Consider the following 19751-nt stretch of genomic DNA (forward strand, 5'->3'; position numbering starts at 1 on the left):
TACCATCCTGGGGCCTTTTGTGTGACCATCCATGAGAGAATTTGGGCTCTATCCATCACCTCATGGTACCACCTGACTTGATGGCTGAATCCTGTACAGTTTAGCTTTCTATGCAGTCATTCCAAGAGAAGAAACAACTTTATTTTTTCAAGGAATGATGCTTTGGCAGATATTCATAAACTGCTTTCATCACTGATAAGCATCAGCACAGACTCTGTAGCATCTACAGCTCACTAGTCAGTTTACTGCCCAAAGATGGACACAAATTCTTGCTGCCCAAAGACGGACACAAATTCTTCCTCTGTATTAAATGTTGCGGATGTGGTGTAAATATTGATGTGCTTTTGTCTTTACTCAGCCTCATGAAAAGTCAATTCCTTTAGTAAACCTTTGACTTACCACCGGTTTATTTCTTCTTCTTCTTTCGGCTTTTCCCAGTTAGGGGTCGCCACAGTGGATCATCTGTCCACTCATGATTGGCAGAGGAGTTTTACAGTGTCGAGTTGCCAGCCCGGCGCCCAACCTTCCACAGAAGGCACACACATGCACACACTCACACCTAGGGCCAGTTTAGAGTGTCCAATTCACCTACTGCATGTCTTTGGTATGTGGGAGGAAACCCACGCGACCACATGGAGGACATGCAGACTCCACATAGAAGGCACCCCAGCCGAGAATCGAACCGGAGAACCTCTTGTGAGGCGGCAATGCTAACCACTGCACCACCGTGGCCGCCCACCGGTTTCTTTACATATTAAATTATGAGCTACCTGCCCTGTATTTGTCCCAGCAGAAAAGTCACTGCTAATCAGATGGTTCCTTCTGTTTCAGAACTTCAGCTGCTTGAGTCCGCTTCAAATCCATATTCTTTGGTCGGGATCTGCTGACACTTAAGGACAACTTCAGCAGAATCTTCTTCCATATTCACACACAGGGTTGTATATACAGTTCACTGCTATACTAACCACATTATAATGGGGAACCTGAATCTACCTCCCTTATTCCACACATACATATCCAACTGCTATTTCTACTTCTGAAATGTAATGTAGGAAGTGTTAGTATGAGGTTCACTGAAATACAGACTGATATATTTCTGTAGAATATTGATTTCTTAGTTGTTAGTTGTACAGACTTGGTATACGTTAAATAATCTCTCCACTACCTGTTTTAGGTTTCCCCAGACATCATAATTTTAGGAGTGCTACTAGTCAATGTGGCATTTCTATTTATATCTATAACAGATTTAATTCGATCACTGTGATGAATAGTCAGGTTTGCATAATCATTGCCATGACTGGGCACTGTCCTCCTTTAGAGTTTTACAAAAGTCCAAGTCTGTCCCCAGATAAACTAGATGAATTCTTGAGTGACAAGCTCCATAATGCCTAAAATGCCTAAAAACATATCAAATCATATTATAAGTGGGCACTTAAATATTGCACTTAATGAACAGATAGTTCAGTCTATGTACAAAATGCTGTGAATACATTTTATAAGCCCCATACAACATTGGCCATTCCTAGAATATCTCATTTCCAGTCAGAGAGTCGGACATATTCGATTTAAAGAATTATGATCAGGTCGCTGATCATAGTTCACTTATTATATATTCGAGACATGGATACCAATTAATTCACTTTGTGAATCTTGGTATCTATGTAGAGAATGCATAATAAGTAGTTAGGACTGGAACTCTAATCATAATTCTTTGCAGTGCATGTTGATTTATCTTCTCTGTATACTACCGTGTAGTTTAGCAAACAGCAGGTAGAAACAAGGAGTTGAAATTAAGCTGTTTCTATCTGCTTCTGCTGTTTATTGGTCAGCGCTATCTGCTTTTAGTACAGGCCCAGCCATAACAGCATGTAGGGTGTGCTTAACAATCCTCTAAGCATTGTTAAGGTCCTAGGTAGTAACTCTTAATCTTGATATTATTTAAGCATTTTTTGATCATAAGTATGGTGCAACAGTTGTTACCTATCCAGACGCAGAGACTTCCAGTGCTTTAGCCATACCCCAGCTGTCAGTTCTAATCATACCTGCATCCAAACAACTGATTATTTACAAGAGTAAAACACAAGTGTTGGCAGTTAAGATATTTTACAAGGCAATTTATAACCTTTTCTCACTAATAAAAAATTAGAAGTATGGTGATCTCAGAACTGTAACTAATGCTAATTTGTGGGGTTGTTTTGTAACCTTTTAATAAGTTTAATTGATAAGCACAAGTATATGACCAAACATTGTCAGGTTAGGAACAAAAATTAATATACCATGATGAAACAACTCTGTAATAAAATGTGTAATAAAAACTGCAGGGTGCGCAAATGTTATCAGGGATATCTTTCTGCATGAATTAACACTCTCTTGAATGCAGCTACAAGTGATTTAACAAGATAAATTCATAATAAAAATATTTGCTAGAGTAGAACGTGTCTAATAATGTAAAATATAATAAAATGTATTTTTAATTATGATCACACAAAAAATAATCAGACTGTTATTCATCTTATTATATCAAGGATCCATAATTAGTAATAATGATGGCAATGTTGGCATCTTAAGTGAGATATTTAGTTCTTGGTTCAGATTACGATGAGACAGTCTTAATAGTAGACCCAGATAAGGCTGAATGACCTGTTGTCTCTAAGGAATCACTACAGGAAGCAATAAGAAGTTAAGTAAAATTGTTGTCTCTGATGGGATCCCAGGAATTTTCTTACAGAAAGTGGCTAATACATTATGCCCAACATTATAATAGCTGTTCCTGACTTGTGGAGAACTAGTGACACTCCTGAAGTATGGTAAAATGCTATAGATATTCCTGTATCTTATGGCAAGTGTGATTAATCTCTTCTGCGCATCTGTCATCCAATTCATTTAACATGTATTCTGAGTGGGGTGTTTGAAAAATATTGAGATTCCTTCCTGACAATTTAATAGTCAAAACAGATCAGAAACAATATGGCTTTATTACAGGCCAGTCCCGTCTTACTAGTTTACTTCAATTTTTATTAAATAGTTACAGGTGTACTTGATATGGATTCAAGCATAAATGCAGTTTATTTGAATAAAAACATTAAACAGAATCCAACATGAAAGTGTTATTAAATTATCACCATGTAATATTAATCCATATATAGTTAACTGGATAGGGTCTAGCCAATAAACTGCACCATCCATATTGGGAATGGTGAGATTTTATTGAAAACAATGGCTGACACATTTGTTATGCAGGCTGTGGACATTTTTATTTAATACATTTATGATGCCTACGACTCTGAGTACTCAGGCTATCTCTAACAAGCTTGCCAATGACTTATGAGTTGCTTCTCCAGTTCTTAACATCCACAGCCAATATATTTTACAGTCACAAGTGGATGAACTGACAGTATGTTGAAAATGCAAATGATGATAAATTCAACATTAAAAAAATGGTATTATTCATTTAGACAAAACAAATTACCTATATGCGTTAAATGATTAAATGACAAACTTTGTGGAAAACTGTAAAGATTTTGAAACAAATTTCAGTAAACAGCCTTCCTCTCCTGATCATGTCCAGAGTATATACAAGAATGACTTTTGGACTATAAGACAGACATTATTTCCAGCATAAAATATATACATAATATCGCTTTCTCTCTTTCTCTCTCTCTCTCTATATATATATATATATATATATATATATAGATATATGTAAGACATTAACATTTATATATAATATGAACATGGTGTTTGTAAATTTTGATGAAATGGTCCATCAGCCTTTTTGGAACTCGCAAACCATACATATCCCACTCACAGCACCTTTGAGACCTTCATGCGTCCATTCATTTTCTGATACCTATTTTATTTATTTCAGGGTTGTGATGGTAGCTGGAACTTAGCCCCATGACCACGGGGTATAATACAGAGAACTAATGGTGAATGGGATGACAGTCTGTTGCACGATGCACATTTATACAGGATACACTGTATTCAAGCAGTTTGGGTGATCATCAGTTCACCTATTCACATGTCACTGGGGTATGGAAAAAAGTGAAGCAGCTGCAAAAACCCCACAAAGAGAAAGGGAAGAAAGGAAGATGCATTACAAAATGTACCCCACGCAGGAAATAAACTAAAGCCCAGAATGTTCTGAGGCAGTAGTATATTAACTTCTGCATGACCCTGCCACCAGGTCATCTTAGCAAAATTGACTCAAAATAATGAGTTTTAGCCTTCCAGTTTAAAAATGTACGGTATAATTGTAAGCATTCCATTCTCTCTCTCTCTTAAGAATCAGTATATAGCAGTTTATTTGTAAAACATATCTCAGATTTTAAGTCAGTAGTAAATTACAGAGGGGCTGTAGTGGTGCAGCGGTTAGCGTTGTTGCCTCACAGCAAGAGGTTCTCCAGTTCGATTCTCAGCTGGAGCACCTTCTGTGTGGAGTCTGCATGTCCTCCCTGCGGTCAAGTGACGTTTAAAGACATGCAGGTAGGTGCTAGCATGAATGGGTGTGCCTTCTTTGGAGGTTGGGCGTCAGGCTGGCACCTCGGCACTGTACAAATCCACTGCCAATCATTACCGGACCGTTTTTCTGCTGTAGCGACCCCTAACCGGGAAAGGCCGAAAGACATTAGTTTTAGTAAATTACAGTTTCCGCTAGCTGAATTGTGATTACATTGGTTGTTTGTATTTCAACAACAATTAAGAAGTTTGTTTTCTCCATTTGTTTATTACAAATATATTGTGCAGACAATACACAAAATGTATATTCCATGATTTGTAGACTTGAATGTTGTACATCAGTACTTAAAGAAGTGATACTTATTGACTTATACAGAAGGCTGTTGGACTTCCAAACAAGTTAAGCATTGAATAGTATGCCTTCTACTGTACATTACAAGAAATGTATTGATTGATAATAAGTTCTTTTAACGTAGTCTGAAAACAATTCTTCAAGTTATGTTTGGTAAAGTTTATTGGCATCTAGCAGTTTTGTGTAGTCCTTTCCTGCTGGGACTTACAGATTACATGCTGCAAGTAAGTGCATGCCATTGTTTAACCAGCTCCTTAGGCCTGTTTATCATATCATTCCAGTGTTCCAGCTCCCTGCCTCTGGCATACATGAAAGGTCCAACTACAACACGACCCAGTGGGTGACTCTCTGAAAGGAAAAACAGAAAGGAACCATGATATTTTGTAGGTTGTTATTAAAAAGATCAACAACCATTTCTAAAAGCACACTGTTTAAAACAGTTGTACTGTCTTCGTTCAAAAAATATTAATTTATAAAGTAAACAATACTACAAATGCGACATTCAGTATACATGGTAATATTCTCAATTTGATTTATTTTCTAACCTTCCCAGGGACTGGTACAAGGACCTTTTTTAGAGTATAACCCTAGCCTAAGGTAATACAAAAAAAAAAAAACACTTCAGTAACTTACAAGGAACTACAAAATAGGAATTTGATTACAAAATTTATGATGGGAAAAAAATTAAGAAAACAGAGAACTTACAGTCATATCCTTGCACCAGATATATAGATAGGGGAATTATGTATAGTTTTAAATTGAAGTAAAATACAAATGTGAAATCAAACAACTAAGCATAATATTAAATATGATATCCCATAAATGTATTCATGAACCATGTCCACACAGACCACTCAAAGGAAGTGTTAAGTAGTATGTAGGAGTAATCCAACTGATTCATCCTTTTGACACACAAATATACAAGGACTTCCTTTCATCTAACTATTGCAAGACCTGTGTCATAATTCAAAAGGAAGAATAAAACCAATTGACAGCATCAGCTACATTTAAATTGAAAGACCATGGCAAGAGAGGAGAAAAGCGGGGAGTGAGTTAGATTAGGAGAAATGGGGTAAAAGGTGAGTAGAACCAGAAAGGGACACACACACACACGTGTGTGTGTGTGTGTGTGTGTGTGTGTGTGTGTGTGTGTGTGTGTGTGTGTGTGTGTGTGTGTGTGTGTGTGTGCGCGTGTGTAGACAGAAAACTGAATGAGAAACAACTACCAAGATGGCTGCAGACTGAGTGACAGGTTAATTCTAGATCTCCCAGTGTGAAAACAGAAACTCAGAAGAGAAAGCCAGAGGACTAACATTTCTGGGTAAATTTCAGTAACTAGCTTGTAAGTGCACCTCCTGAATGCCAGGAAAAAAGAAATACAGAGGGCCTGAAAGAAAACCAGCTACAAAAGGTTATGAAAAAAATACTGACTGGGAAGAGTACTGCAGCTGTTTAGCAAAAAGCAGTGCAGACCTGATTAAAATAAAAACACTGATGGAGTATATCAACTCAAACAACAAAAGGCTGTAAAAAAATGGTAGAAGCTTTAAATGGATATTCAGATGAGATGATAAAACTGCAAAAATCGGAAGTCGAAATGAAGAAAAGGCTGGCTGAATATGAGACTGCTCAAGAAGAGATGTTTCAAAAATAATAGAATTAGAGTACACAGCACATAGGGCGGCCACGGTGGTGCAGTGGTTAGCATTGCCGCCTCACAGCAAGAGGTTCTCCGGTTCGATTCCTGGCTGGGGTGCCTTCTGTGCGGAGTCTGCATGTTCTCCCTGTGGTCGCGTGGGTTTCCTCCGGGTGCTCCGGTTTCCTCCCACATCCCAAAGACATGCTTCAGGTGGATTGGACACTCTAAATTGACCCTAGGTGTGTGTGTGAGTGTGCCTTCTGTGGAAGGTTGGGCGCCGGGCTGGCAACTTGACACCGTAAAACTCCACTGCCAATCAATGTGCGGACAAGATGATCCGCTGTGGCGACCCCTAACCGGGAAAAGCCGAAAGAAGAAGAAGAAGAAGAGAGTACACAGCACATAGAGAAAACCTAGGATTTTCTGCTGTACTAAAGAAGCTGGAAGGAACAGACTGTATTAATTTTATGAAAGCACAAATAAGCAACTGGGCTGGTATTCCACTGCAGGAGTTGTTAATTGAAAGGGCACATACTGTGTATGCTCCAAACCTGGCTATGAGAAAGCAACCTAGACCTTTAATAGTAAATATGAAATCCGACCAGCAGAAGGTATTGATTCTGACAAAACTGTGGCATTAGGACAAAGTACTAAAAGTGGGAAACAGCAGAGTGTTTGTGGAGAATAATTAATCACTGTATACCAGGCAGAAGAGGAGTAAATTTATTCCACTATTCAGGATTTATGGACAGAAATGAGGGCATTATGGAAGAAGGATACCCAGACAGTTCTGAACAGTAGCATGAGCAATGGGTCTCATAAAAAATTATTTATAGTTTTATTTAAATATGCTACCGATACATGTAACTCCATATGAATTGCAGAAGGAGTCAGTGTTTGGCACATTGTGGGTGCTGCAAAGAGCACTTTTAGCTAAAATTAAAACAGACTGAAGCAATAGTAATTTCTCAAACTTTACTCATACTTTGACTTAGCAATGGGATCCATTCCCATCATGGTATTAGAAACCCAAAAGACTTGGAGAAATTAAACCTACAGAATCCTATGTCCTTAAAATAAGGAAACAGAATTTTATCATGTCCCTACACAAGGAAGGCACATGTACTAAATTAAGTAATCATAGACCTATATCCATTCTCCCTCCTTTACTAAAAATACTAGAGCAATGTGGCCACTCTTAGTTACTTGAGCACCTCCTTGAAAATAACCAGTTGACCCCTATTCCGCATGGTTTCCAACCAAACCATAACACAACAACCACTTTGCTCTCCTTTCTTAACACTATTTAGTGTATGAAATACTGCGATTATGCTCCAAAACTAGTTAAGCACTACATTAGCATGAGACCAGATATTTACAATTGTTAACGTCCCCCCCCCATGTTTTTAACATTGGGTCTCACACTAGTAACTCACAAATGACAGGGTGATCCAGAAAACCACAACAGCAGAACTTGAAAAGCACCTTCATTTCTGCCATCTGTGCCTCCAGTCTATCCCTCGCATTCTCACAAACATATTGCCCTCACTTGTGTTGTCCATTTGACAGCACTCGCTAAGTGCTTTACTGGCTATGAAAGCCAGCAAAACACTTTGTGCTTTTTTTTTTTTTCTTAACACTAATTAGTAATAGTATTTGGAACAGGTAAAGCTCCATGCACTACAAAGAATTATGATTGGGTCACTGATCGTAACCATGTATTATGTGTTCTCGACATTAATGCCAAGATTTATCTCGTTACCTCACAAACTTTTCTCTCAAGTTGAATTTCTTGGTATCCAAGTCTCAAACACATAATGAAGTGGTAACGATTGAAGACATGCTCATAATCCTCTATAACTAACTTCATGACAATAGCCAACTAGTCTCAACAACCTTCCAGGACCTTGCCAAAGCATTTGACACAGTCGCCTAACAACTATTGCTCCATACCTTCAAAGACCTTACCTGTTTGTTGAGACCTCTCTGTGTTTCAAAAGTTACCTTGGTGACAGAAGCCAGTGTGTCAAATTGCAAACGGCATACTCAACCTTTCTCCCCATGAACATAGGTGTTCCTCAGACATCTATACTTGGGCCTTTATTATTCAATATATTCACTAATTATGTACACATTGCATCAGGCCCTTCTGCCATCATTCTGTATGCTGTACTCATTTGCTTAGCCCCTTCCTTAAATGTGCTTCAATCAGTCACTCAAGCTTCATACATTTCTATCAAACATTGGCTGCAGTAATCTAACCTAATACTCAGTAATAAAAAGACTAGGGTAATGCTCTTCCTGACCCATCTAATTTTACTTTACTGTCCTAAGTGAGTATAACACTAGACATAGTCTCAAATTCCAGTTTATTAGATTTCACCATCAACAATAATCTTCAATTTGCTCTACATATCTGTAATGCCATAAAAAGCACATGAAATACTAGGGGTATTATTCAAAGCCAACTATTAAATAACTGAATATGCTAGAAAAGCAGCTGCCACTGCTTATCTACTTCCTAGTCTACTTTATGCAGCTCCAATCAGGCTACAATATCTGCTACTGTCCTCTCCAGTAGGACACACCATTGCACTGCAGTCAAAAAAGTGAATTTGATGGGAGTTTCCCAATTGTCTCAAATATGCCCAACTAAAATTCCCCTATTTTATTCCTTACCAGCACTCAAAATGCCCAGGCTTAGCACTACTGCTCAACTGGTAATCCCCCACCAGAGAGCTACAATCCCAAGACAAATTCCTTGCCTATCAGCACAAGTCTCTTAACTTGCATGGAGATGCATTCTACTCTCAGAATGTGGTCAAATCCTGGAACCGGACTCCTCTTTCTGTTTGGCAAATTAAGAACTCTAACTTTTAAAAAACAGCTGCACACTCACCATCTCAAAATGTGGCTATGCCACTGTTCTACCACTCCTGGCTCATCTTTTCTAAGACTTCCTTCACTCACATTTCCATGAAACTCAACACTACTAGTACTACAAGGCTTTAAGTACAACCTAGAACTCCTTTTGTATATATTGTAAATTTCTTCCTGGCAAGTCTTTTCCACAATATTCTCCTTCACTCACATTTCTATTAAACTCTCCTTCTATAATGCTCTCTTTAAGCATAACCTATAACTCATTGGCCTGTATTGTAAATATCATCCTCAATCTACTAATGGATCTTTTGTCACCTTAATACTAATGGATCTTTTGTAACTTCAGTATAGTTAAATTAATTTTACAATGTATAGCCTTGCATTTCAAAATACTGTAGTCTGTAGAAACTGAGATTGTTTACATTGCTGTATGCAGTAAGTTATCTTGAAAAGCCTATTACTGAGTGTTTTAATGTGTCTTATGGAATATCTGTTACTATTTGGTTGTAAATTGTTTTGGAGCTTTTCTCCCCAGAGGGTTTTCATGGTCCAGTCAGACTTCCATGGTAAACAAATGGAAATAAATAAATAAGAGCATTCCAAAGTATTATTGACTAAACAGGTTAATAATTAACTAGTGACATAATTGGCTGACTGATTTCAGAAAGTTGTTAACTTGTCAGTTGATGAAACTGCCATTCATGAAGTGATTGTTTGGTGGTGGGACTTAGTGGATAATGCAATTAGCTATGTTCTGTTTAACAAAATTTATTTTCTGATTAATCCATTAGTTGAATACATCAGAAGTGTGTTTCACTTATAGGCTTATTACAAAATTTTGTACCAGAATACATACAACATGATAATCTTAATCCCAGGAAACACTCACAAAAAGCAACTGTTACTTATAGCAAGCAGTTGTAATTGAAACATTAAGTATCGCAAATGACAGTTCCTCTGCTTGGGTGTACAAGACCCATCTCCACAATGACAGTTGCATCTTATTTAGCTGTTTAAAGTAACTGGCCACATGCATAAAAAAAATATACTACTACCAAACCATGTGATGCTCAAGTTTTGTTGGCTAGCTAGGCAGTTGCACTGACCAGCACTCTGAACTCTATGCTTCAGTTTTCAAGTTTTCACCACAGAGCAAAAAAATATATATATTTTCTGTCACCGTCAACCCTGCCCCCCTAACAAGCACACAGACAAACACAAATCGCATGTTGAAATTGAGCAGTGCCCTGTAAGTGGAAGACACTTCTAAGCCCGCCCTGCCAAGCTGGCCAGGGGCATTAACTCGATCTCAAGAGCAGGTAAGTGGGGTGAAGTACGCAGCACATAATACTAGATTGAGTGCTGCTGCTGCTGTCTCAAATTATGACCAAAATGTATTCGTTCTGACTACCAATGCACTCAGCTGTTTGATTTTATGTCACACCACACTGACTTACTCTTTTAGAGAAGTCTTTTGAATTGTTAACCTTCAAGAAATTGAATAATTGTGCTATCACAGTGACAGTCATTTCCTTAACTTTCTGTAGGTGTAGAGTCTGTTCCAATTCCTGGAAAATTTCTGCTAGTGTTAGCATGCTTTCACTTTAAAGCATCCTTTTCAGTTCAGCTTAAACAACCCTTATGCGGCTGTCATCGTAAGGAAGACCATCCACCAGTTTTGTGAAAAAGGTAGCGGTGGTGTAAGATTATGAAATCTATTTCTGCTATTCACATTGGGCAGTTGGTTGACTCTCTCAACATTGACTGCCATCACTTAATTTCCTTGAACTATTACCAGGGCAGGCTTTAGATCAATTGGTGCCCTAGATGAAAGGGCTCCACGGTGCCCCCCCTCACACACACAGCCTCCCAGTCCTGGCTGACCTACACCATCCAGCTTACTTTTTTCTTGCTTTTGTCTTACTCTTCAGTTTTTCCTGTATTTGTTCATTTATTCCACATGTTTTAAATAAGCAAGACTGCTCTCTGATAACTGTGTAGGAAAGAATAGCATTAAGATGGAGTCTGGGAGCTGCAAGAAGCCATGTGGTTTCTACATGCTTTTTCTGTGTTGCATTTTACAATTTTTGAAACAAGCTTTGCATCCAATAATGGCCTGAACAAAACTCATGATTCAGAGAAGAAACTTAGTCTCGCTTTTCAGCTTTGGTTTTCCCTGAATCCTTGTAACACACCCTGACTAACAAAGACTACACTGTAATAACTGGGGTGGAAATAACTGTATTGAGCTGGAGGTCTGTAGGATGCAAGGCCCCCAGAAGCCCTGGGCTTCTAGATTTTCTGAGCTGTATTTTACATTTTTTTAAACTGCTTCATACAATGATGGCCTGAACAAAAATCATGACTTAGGGAAGAAACTGAGTCGTTGTTTTAGGTTCATAGATTAGTACTAGGCTAACTAGCCTTGCAAGCCATTTTAAGCCTAGCCAATTATCCCTTGTGAGACTCAAACCCTGCACCTTGTGTTTGTAACACAAACACCTGAACCATTAGGCCACCTCGTTTTTTCATCTGAATCCTTTCAAGAACTCCAATAATAAATAATATTATAAATAAATATATAAATAAATAATAGTATTAAGCCAGGAGACTGGGGACCATGGAGGTTCTAGATGCTGTGAGGTGTGTTATACATATTTTTAAACAAATGTTTAATTTAGTGATGGCCTGAATACAAATTGTGATTAATGGAAGAAATTCAGTCTTAGTCTTCAGCTTAGTTTTTCCCTGAATCCTTTCAGGCCAAGACTATATACTGTAATATCCCTGAATCCTTTCAACACACCTGAACAGCCCAAGACTGCACTGTAATAAGTAAATTAAGCTGGGGGTTCTGGGGACCATTAGGCACCAGAAGCCGTGGGGTTATTATAGATGCTGTGAGGGGAGCTTTTTTTCCAACTTTTTGATTCAATGGTGAGTTAAACAAAACTCATACATAAAGAAAGAAATTCAGTCATACCTTTTTTTTTTACTTCCAGGAAGAAATGAGTTGTATCCAATCCTTAGTGCTCAAAGTTAAACACACAGCAATGCACAATAAACACAGAAAATAAATCTTCATGATGATACATAAATTATATCTGATAAAGAAAAATAAGTGCTGCTACCGTCTAAAGGTTGTAATTCCCAATGAGAAAAGTATCAAAACCAAAACTGGACACAACCACCATGATGTTATAAAACCAGTATTTAATGTCGAAGTAAAACAAAATGAGATAAAATAAGCGCTTTCACATGCTACACAGGCATGCTTCTTCAGATTTCACAAACACATTTTCAAACAGTTCTTAAGTACTAACTGCACAACCAAATAATTGAATAATGGATACAATAATTGAATTCAATAATTGATTGATTGAGCAAGCAATATTTAAGGCAACCAGCTCCTGGTTGAAAGCCAGATATAAAGTGAATCATATATAATGAAATGTGTGTATGTGTATCCTGAATACAAAAAATACAATGTGATAAGTAGTATAAAGTAATAATAATTGACTAACTAAAAATTAATAATTTAAACAAAACACAATTTGCAACATCATATTACACTATCCGATGTAAAAATATATAAAATATATCAAAACACTATTTACTAAAATGCGTGTACTAAAGTACATCTACACCCAGGGTATAAATTTGGGTCCTTAAGCATGTCCAGTGCTTATGATTCATTACCTCTTAAAACATTAATGGAGAGAATATTAATAATATATGTAGTATGTAGTATAAAAATACAATATAGAAATATATATATATATATATATATATATATATATATATATATAGATATAGATATATATATATATATATATATACATATGGTTGAATCCAAAAATACATCTAAATACGTGCATCCAGTATTGGTTTAATGCTAATAGACTGGTTGAGCCCTGGTTCTACATGTGCTCTCATTCTAAAGATCCATTCAAGCTCAACTGATTTTAAGTGATTCAGGTTACTGCCCCCTCGTTTATTCTGCAATATCATCTGTAACACCCTGAACCTAAAAGTATGACCTACATTTAAACTAACATGTCTGGCCAACGCGTTCTGGTTGTTCATTTTCCTGATATCGTATATATGATTATATATTCTGTCTTTTAACCTCCTCGCTGTCATGCCCACATAAAACCCTATACATTTTGTGCATGTAGCTAAGTAAATTAGATTCTTACTATCGCATGTATCATAGAACTTAGGTTTAAACTCAAACATCATGGTAGGGTGAACAAAATGTTATTCGAATGTTATATATCTACACATGTTACATCTCATACAGCAAAAAGTACCCATTTTATTTATACTTAATCTATTGATTCTATCTTTTGTGTGTTCCTTACATAATAGCCTTTTTAAATTCTTACTATTTCTATAGTTGAAACTTGGTTTATGTCCCACTATATTCAACGTTTTAGCATCTATGGTGAGTACACTCCAATGTTTGCTTATTATGTCCACCATTTTCCTATTGTCATTAGTATATCTCGTAATAAATGGGGTTATAATATCATAACTCCCTCTTGATCTATTATTCACATGATTCATGGTGATTTTAGTATTCTCATTTATATTATCCATAATGGAGCATCTAACTTTATTTATCATAGAATCATTATACCCCCTGTCTAAAAACAGGGTGTGTAGATCATCAAGCTGTCTCTAAGTCAGAATTCTCTTTACATAACCTATATATTCTCCACAAAACTAGTAACCAAAAAGTTAATGCCACCAAAACCAATAGTGTCCCGGCACTATAAAGGCTGTCCTTTGATCCCACTTTCTCCTGCTAGACCTCCGTTGCGATTACCAGCATAGAACCACAAATGAACGAAGTATACGAAAACTAATTCTTTAATAAAAATGAACAAAACAAACATAAAGAAACATCGGATTTAGCGCTTTCATCTCCTGGCACGGAGACTTCTTCAGAATCCAGTTGTAAACTAGTACCAACAGTCTTTTATATTGTTCTTAATTCCCAATAGTAGTTGAATAAATTGATTAATTGCTTAATACAATGTGAATTTAAAATTTAAAAGGGGGATTTCATTTTCATGTTCATGTTGAACCACATCAAATACATTAACTGATACAGGGTAAAAATGTTCTAAATATACATTCCTTAAAAATGCTGAATAATTAAATAAATAAATGTATGATAAATAAATAAATAATTATATATAAATATGATTATAAATATATAGATATATATATATAAATATGTATTTAAATATGAAGAATATTATTAAAATTGTGAACAACAAATAGTAATGAGTAATAAATAATTAATTATTTAAATTATTTCTGTATTGATAATAAATATTTGATAATAATAAATATAATAAATATAAATTTGATAATAATAAATAATGAATAAAGAGGACCAGTGGAGTGAATGCTCAACGGAACAACAAGCTCAAAGATAAATAGTTAAAAACAAACACCGCTGAGCAAAACAATGGAGGATTGCAGTCTCATTTAAATCACAAGTAGCTCCTAAATCCAATAGCCAATGATGTAAATAATCCAAGTGCAGGCGAGGTATGTAAAAAGCAGGTTTATTAATAAAAAGAGGTGAGCGCCGATGAGCTTCTTCAGACCTATACAACTAAACTGTCTGTAAACATCAGTTTAAAAAGCCAAAATGGCGCCAAAATCCTGTCCATTATTTAAAGGTACATGGCTCATTAAAAATATCATGTAAAAAAGTCATATATAAAATTCCTATACACCATCATAAAACAGTACGGCATTTCAAAACAAAGCCATTCATATTCATATCCACTATTGGAATAAATAAATCAAAAGTATGTGTGACAGATGGGGGGGGAGGGAAAAAATTTTTAGTAACATAACTATCAAAACATTGACAGAGCATCTATGCATATAAAGGTTCAAAAAGACCCTACTGGCCACAAAGTAAAAAACTCTTCATAGCCTCTTAACATCTTTTGGACAATAACCTTCTTGATTTCAGCAGAGGTCAGGGGAACCCTTCCATTGAGACCTGGGGTGATATCTGCCCTAAACTTAATAATCCAATGGATTTCCTGGTCTCTGTATAATTGTTAATGTCCCCTCTCCTGTATGTCCTTGAGATCTGTTCCAAGATCCTGAACTTAAAACGATGCTCTTGACCTTTGTCATTAGTGTGTTTGGATAGTGCATTATGTGTAGTACCTCTCCTTGTGTGGTATACATGCTCACGAATCCTATCCCTCAGTGTCCTATTGGTCTTGCCTACATAGTAGGCTGGACAGACTGTGCAGCAGGCTAGGTAAACTACATCTCTGGACATACAATTGCCCCTCGTCCTGATGTAGTAAATACCCGAACCATATGGATATCGGAAGACAGGGTCGGTTTCTATATATGGACAAAAATTGCATTTGTCACATGTGGTCATGTAGGGACCCAACAAAGCAGGTGGATCATTATGGACCCTTGGGTAGCACAGCAAACTCTTTAAGTTCTTTTTATTCTGGTAAACGAATCTAGGTCGAGTACCTGTAAGGCTCTTAATAGTTGGGTCAACTGATAAAACGTGCCAATGCTTAGAGAAAATATCTTTAAGTGTACCTACATCCCTGGTGTAAAAAATGGGAAATGCAATTCCATTGTCCATATTTGAACCGCCCTCTTGGCTATCCAAGCCATCACTGGCCTCTCCCGCGTATATTTCAACAGCACCATCTGAGAAATATGGTTTCGCTCTGTCTATCCTCAGATCTGCAATGCCCGCCATCCCTCTGGAGATATCTAAGTGGTCATAGCCACGTTCCCTCAATTTGCTGCTGAGGTCTCCTAATTCACTTGCCAGATGACTGTCTAGGGGTGTATATCTAGACATCCGCATTGATTGTCCCTTCACTATGTTCTTGTATACATAGCCAGGATGCATGCTCGAACGATGCAGCAGTGTATTCCTATAGCAGGTCTTGCGATAAACACCCGTGTTGACTATCCCACAGGGTAATTTATCAACAAAGACATCTAAAAGGAATAGTGGTCTTGACCAATCCATAGTAAACTTCAGAAAGGTGACAGACATGTTGATCTGTGTAAAAAAGGACTCTAATTGTATTGTAGAGCCACTCCACACAAGGAAGAGATCATCCACAAAACGCCTATAGAATGGTACTGACTCCTGAAACAAACTATTCTGAAACAAGAAGCTATGTTCCCACTCTGCCATCACCAAGTTGGCGTAGCTATTGGCACAGGAAGTGCCCATAGCTACGCCATCCTTCTGCAGAAAAATCTTGTCATGGAAACAAAAAAGATTGGATTCTAAAATAATAGCCAACAACATAAGAATCAAATCAACATCATACTTCAGAGGGAGGTCGGTTCTCCTCAGATATGCACCTACCATTGCTCTACCTTCCTCATTGGGTATAACCGAATAAGGACTGAACGTCCATGGTGACCCATATGAGGTCTTCAATTCCAGAACAAGTGTTGATATATTGGTAGAAATCCAACAAAAACTGTCTGGTATCCTTAAGAATGAACCTATTGGCATCAACCAGTGGTCTGAGTTGTGCCTCAACAAAAAGTGACAGGGGTTCAGTTGACCACCCTCTCCCTGCAACTATGGGTCTAAGAGGTGGATGTAGTGAATCCTTATGGATCTTTGGGAGACCCTGAATGGTAGGTAATAGGGGATGAACCACATTGAAAAATTCATATAGAGAAGTATCAATAACACCATTATCAAAAAGACCAAATAATATGGAGCGTATGCTCTCAGTGATGCTGTCCACCCTATCATTGGTAATAGGAACATAAAACTTGTCATCAGCCAACATTAGTAGCATATCATTATTATACCTGTCCATGTCAAAAACTACAATCCCACCTCCTTTGTCTGCGGGTCGGATAATAATCTCCCTGTTGTTACGTAGGGAGTCCAAGGCCCTACGTTGTATAAGGCTGAGGTTATATTTCCTTCTCCTGTTGCCAGATTCTGACCCATTCAACCTATATATCTCATCTTCTACCAGTTTGCTATATGCCGCAACCAGAGGGTGTATCGGAGGGAGGAATGTACTGGGTGTCCTAAACACAGTGGTATTAGCCTTCATCTCTGTGCTGTTGAAGAAAACCTTCAGGGACAAATTCCTGACAAAAAGCTTAAAGTCTCTTAAAGTCTCTTCGTGTCTACTATCTGAGGTTGGAATAAAAGTGAGACCCTTAGAGAGGACTTGTGACTCATGTTCAGTCAAAACATGACTGGACAAATTGAACACGAGTCCTAATGCTTCCCCTCCCACATTTTCTTGATTGTCCGGTTGGATGGACGATCCGGCGAAAGTTTCCTCTTGTACCTCCCTTGGCATTCTGGAACGACTTCTCCTCGTTCGTAGGCACCCTGATGGGAAAAGGGTGTCTGCCATCCCTCTGGAGGGGAGAATGGTGAAAAGTGGAATCCAAGGGGGAAATGGGATCCCGTCCATCAGGATCTCTACTCGATGCATAGGAGGAAACTTTCCTCCTAACGACTGGTTCAAGAGGCGGGACAGTTGGTTCAGCCCTGCTGACTAAAGATTCAGCCCTTCTTACTGAATCAGCATTGGCATCCAAGTCGGTGGTAGCTGTCGGCTCCAGCACAGAGTCCGTTCCGATGGGTACAGCGTTGGCAACGGTACCTGCATGACCAGCTTGGTCTGTGGGGGTGGCTGGGCCAATGTTGCTATTGGAGCCAGTGTGATCGTTGTCCAGGCATGAGCCAGGAAGTTCAACCGTGCCTACATCAATTGCATCTCTATTGGGAGCACGGTCCGTGTTCCCTGAGTCACTGGTATTCCCTGTGGTGATGGAGGAAGAGGTACAAGTTCCGGGGGCCTGACGGAATGCACTGTTTGTATTGTTGGTATTGTTGTAATCATTGTGCCTGGGCCAAGTGAAGATGTTGCCCAGACGGAAATCCGTTGAGTCCCGCTGCAACTTGGCCCTTTTCTGATTCAGAAGGCGCCGCTCATAAACCGTAACATTGTCCAACAAAACAGATAAGGTATGGTCTACGACAGAGACCGGAAACACATTGAGTATCTCATTCTTCGCCTTCCTGACATCTTCTTTAAGTTTCTCCTCTAACGGGAGAAAAAAAGCATTCATAAGTTTCAAATATTTGAGGCTTACCTCAATATTAAGCTGTTGCCAATCATACAATAGCTCCGGGTAGAGGGTGCCAGTTGTCGGCATCTTCAATACCCTTAGTCCTCTGGGCACCAGCCGGCGCTGTAAGCAAACCTCGAAATGCTGTCTCTGGGTTTGCATGCGCTTTAGTTTGAACAAATCCTGCTCCAACCGTTCCACTGCTCGATTTAGCCCTTCACGATCATAATCCAAGGTACTAGTGGGGGCTGAGCCAACATCCTCTTCTATGAATGACGCCAATGGATTCATTCCAGTGCGCAAGCAGTCTGCAAAACGGTCCAAAGACGGACATGATGTCATCGGTACTCCCTTGGTGCTAGATGGAGTATACGGCAGCTCAATAGAGGTCGAATCTCCTCCAATCATGCCTCCACTGGTTCAGATAAGCTCTAAGAATCTATAATGAATAAAGAGGACCAGTGGAGTGAATGCTCAACGGAACAACAAGCTCAAAGATAAATAGTTAAAAACAAACACCGCTGAGCAAAACAATGGAGGATTGCAGTCTCATTTAAATCACAAGTAGCTCCTAAATCCAATAGCCAATGATGTAAATAATCCAAGTGCAGGCGAGGTATGTAAAAGCAGGTTTATTAATAAAAGAGGTGAGCGCCGCATGAGCTTCTTCAGACCTATACAACTAAACTGTCTGTAAACATCAGTTTAAAAAGCCAAAATGGCCAAAATCCTGTCCATTATTTAAAGGTACATGGCTCATTAAAAATATCATGTAAAAAGTCATATATAAAATTCCTATACACCATCATAAAACAGTACGGCATTTCAAAACAAAGCCATTCATATTCATATCCACTATTGGAATAAATAAATCAAAAGTATGTGTGACAGATGGGGAGGAAAAATTTTAGTATCATAACTATCAAAACATTGACAGAGCATCTATGCATATAAATGTTCAAAAAGACCCTACTGGCCACAAAGTAAAAACTCTTCATAGCCTCTTAACATCTTTTGGACAATAACCTTCTTGATTTCAGCAGAGGTCGCAGGGGAACCCTTCCATTGAGACCTGGGGTGATATCTGCCCTAAACTTAATAATCCAATGGATTTCCCTGGTCTCTGTATAATTGTTAATGTCCCTCTCCTGTATGTCCTTGAGATCTGTTCCAAGATCCTGAACTTAAAACGATGCTCTTGACCTTTGTCATTAGTGTGTTTGGATAGTGCATTATGTGTAGTACCTCTCCTTGTGTGGTATACATGCTCACGAA

The 19751-nt window shown here is 38.1% G+C and overlaps 1 protein-coding gene across 3 annotated transcripts in view; it reads right to left on the reverse strand.

Annotated features, from left to right (window-relative positions):
- Positions 1-4564: 4564 nt before the first annotated feature.
- The window catches only part of LOC122789228 (synaptotagmin-15-like), a 180534-nt gene continuing 165347 nt past the window's right edge, over positions 4565-19751 (reverse strand). For all 3 annotated transcript variants that reach the window (XM_044056507.1, XM_044056505.1, XM_044056506.1), the window contains one exon: positions 4565-5158. In XM_044056507.1, the coding sequence (XP_043912442.1) occupies positions 5022-5158 (137 nt within the window). In that variant the 3' untranslated portion in view covers positions 4565-5021. The remainder of the gene's footprint in view (positions 5159-19751) is intronic.

Source organism: Protopterus annectens, chromosome 14.part0, assembly GCF_019279795.1.
Source record: "Protopterus annectens isolate FY-2018-M chromosome 14.part0, PAN1.0, whole genome shotgun sequence".
In the NCBI taxonomy this organism is placed as follows: Eukaryota; Metazoa; Chordata; order Ceratodontiformes; family Protopteridae; genus Protopterus; species Protopterus annectens.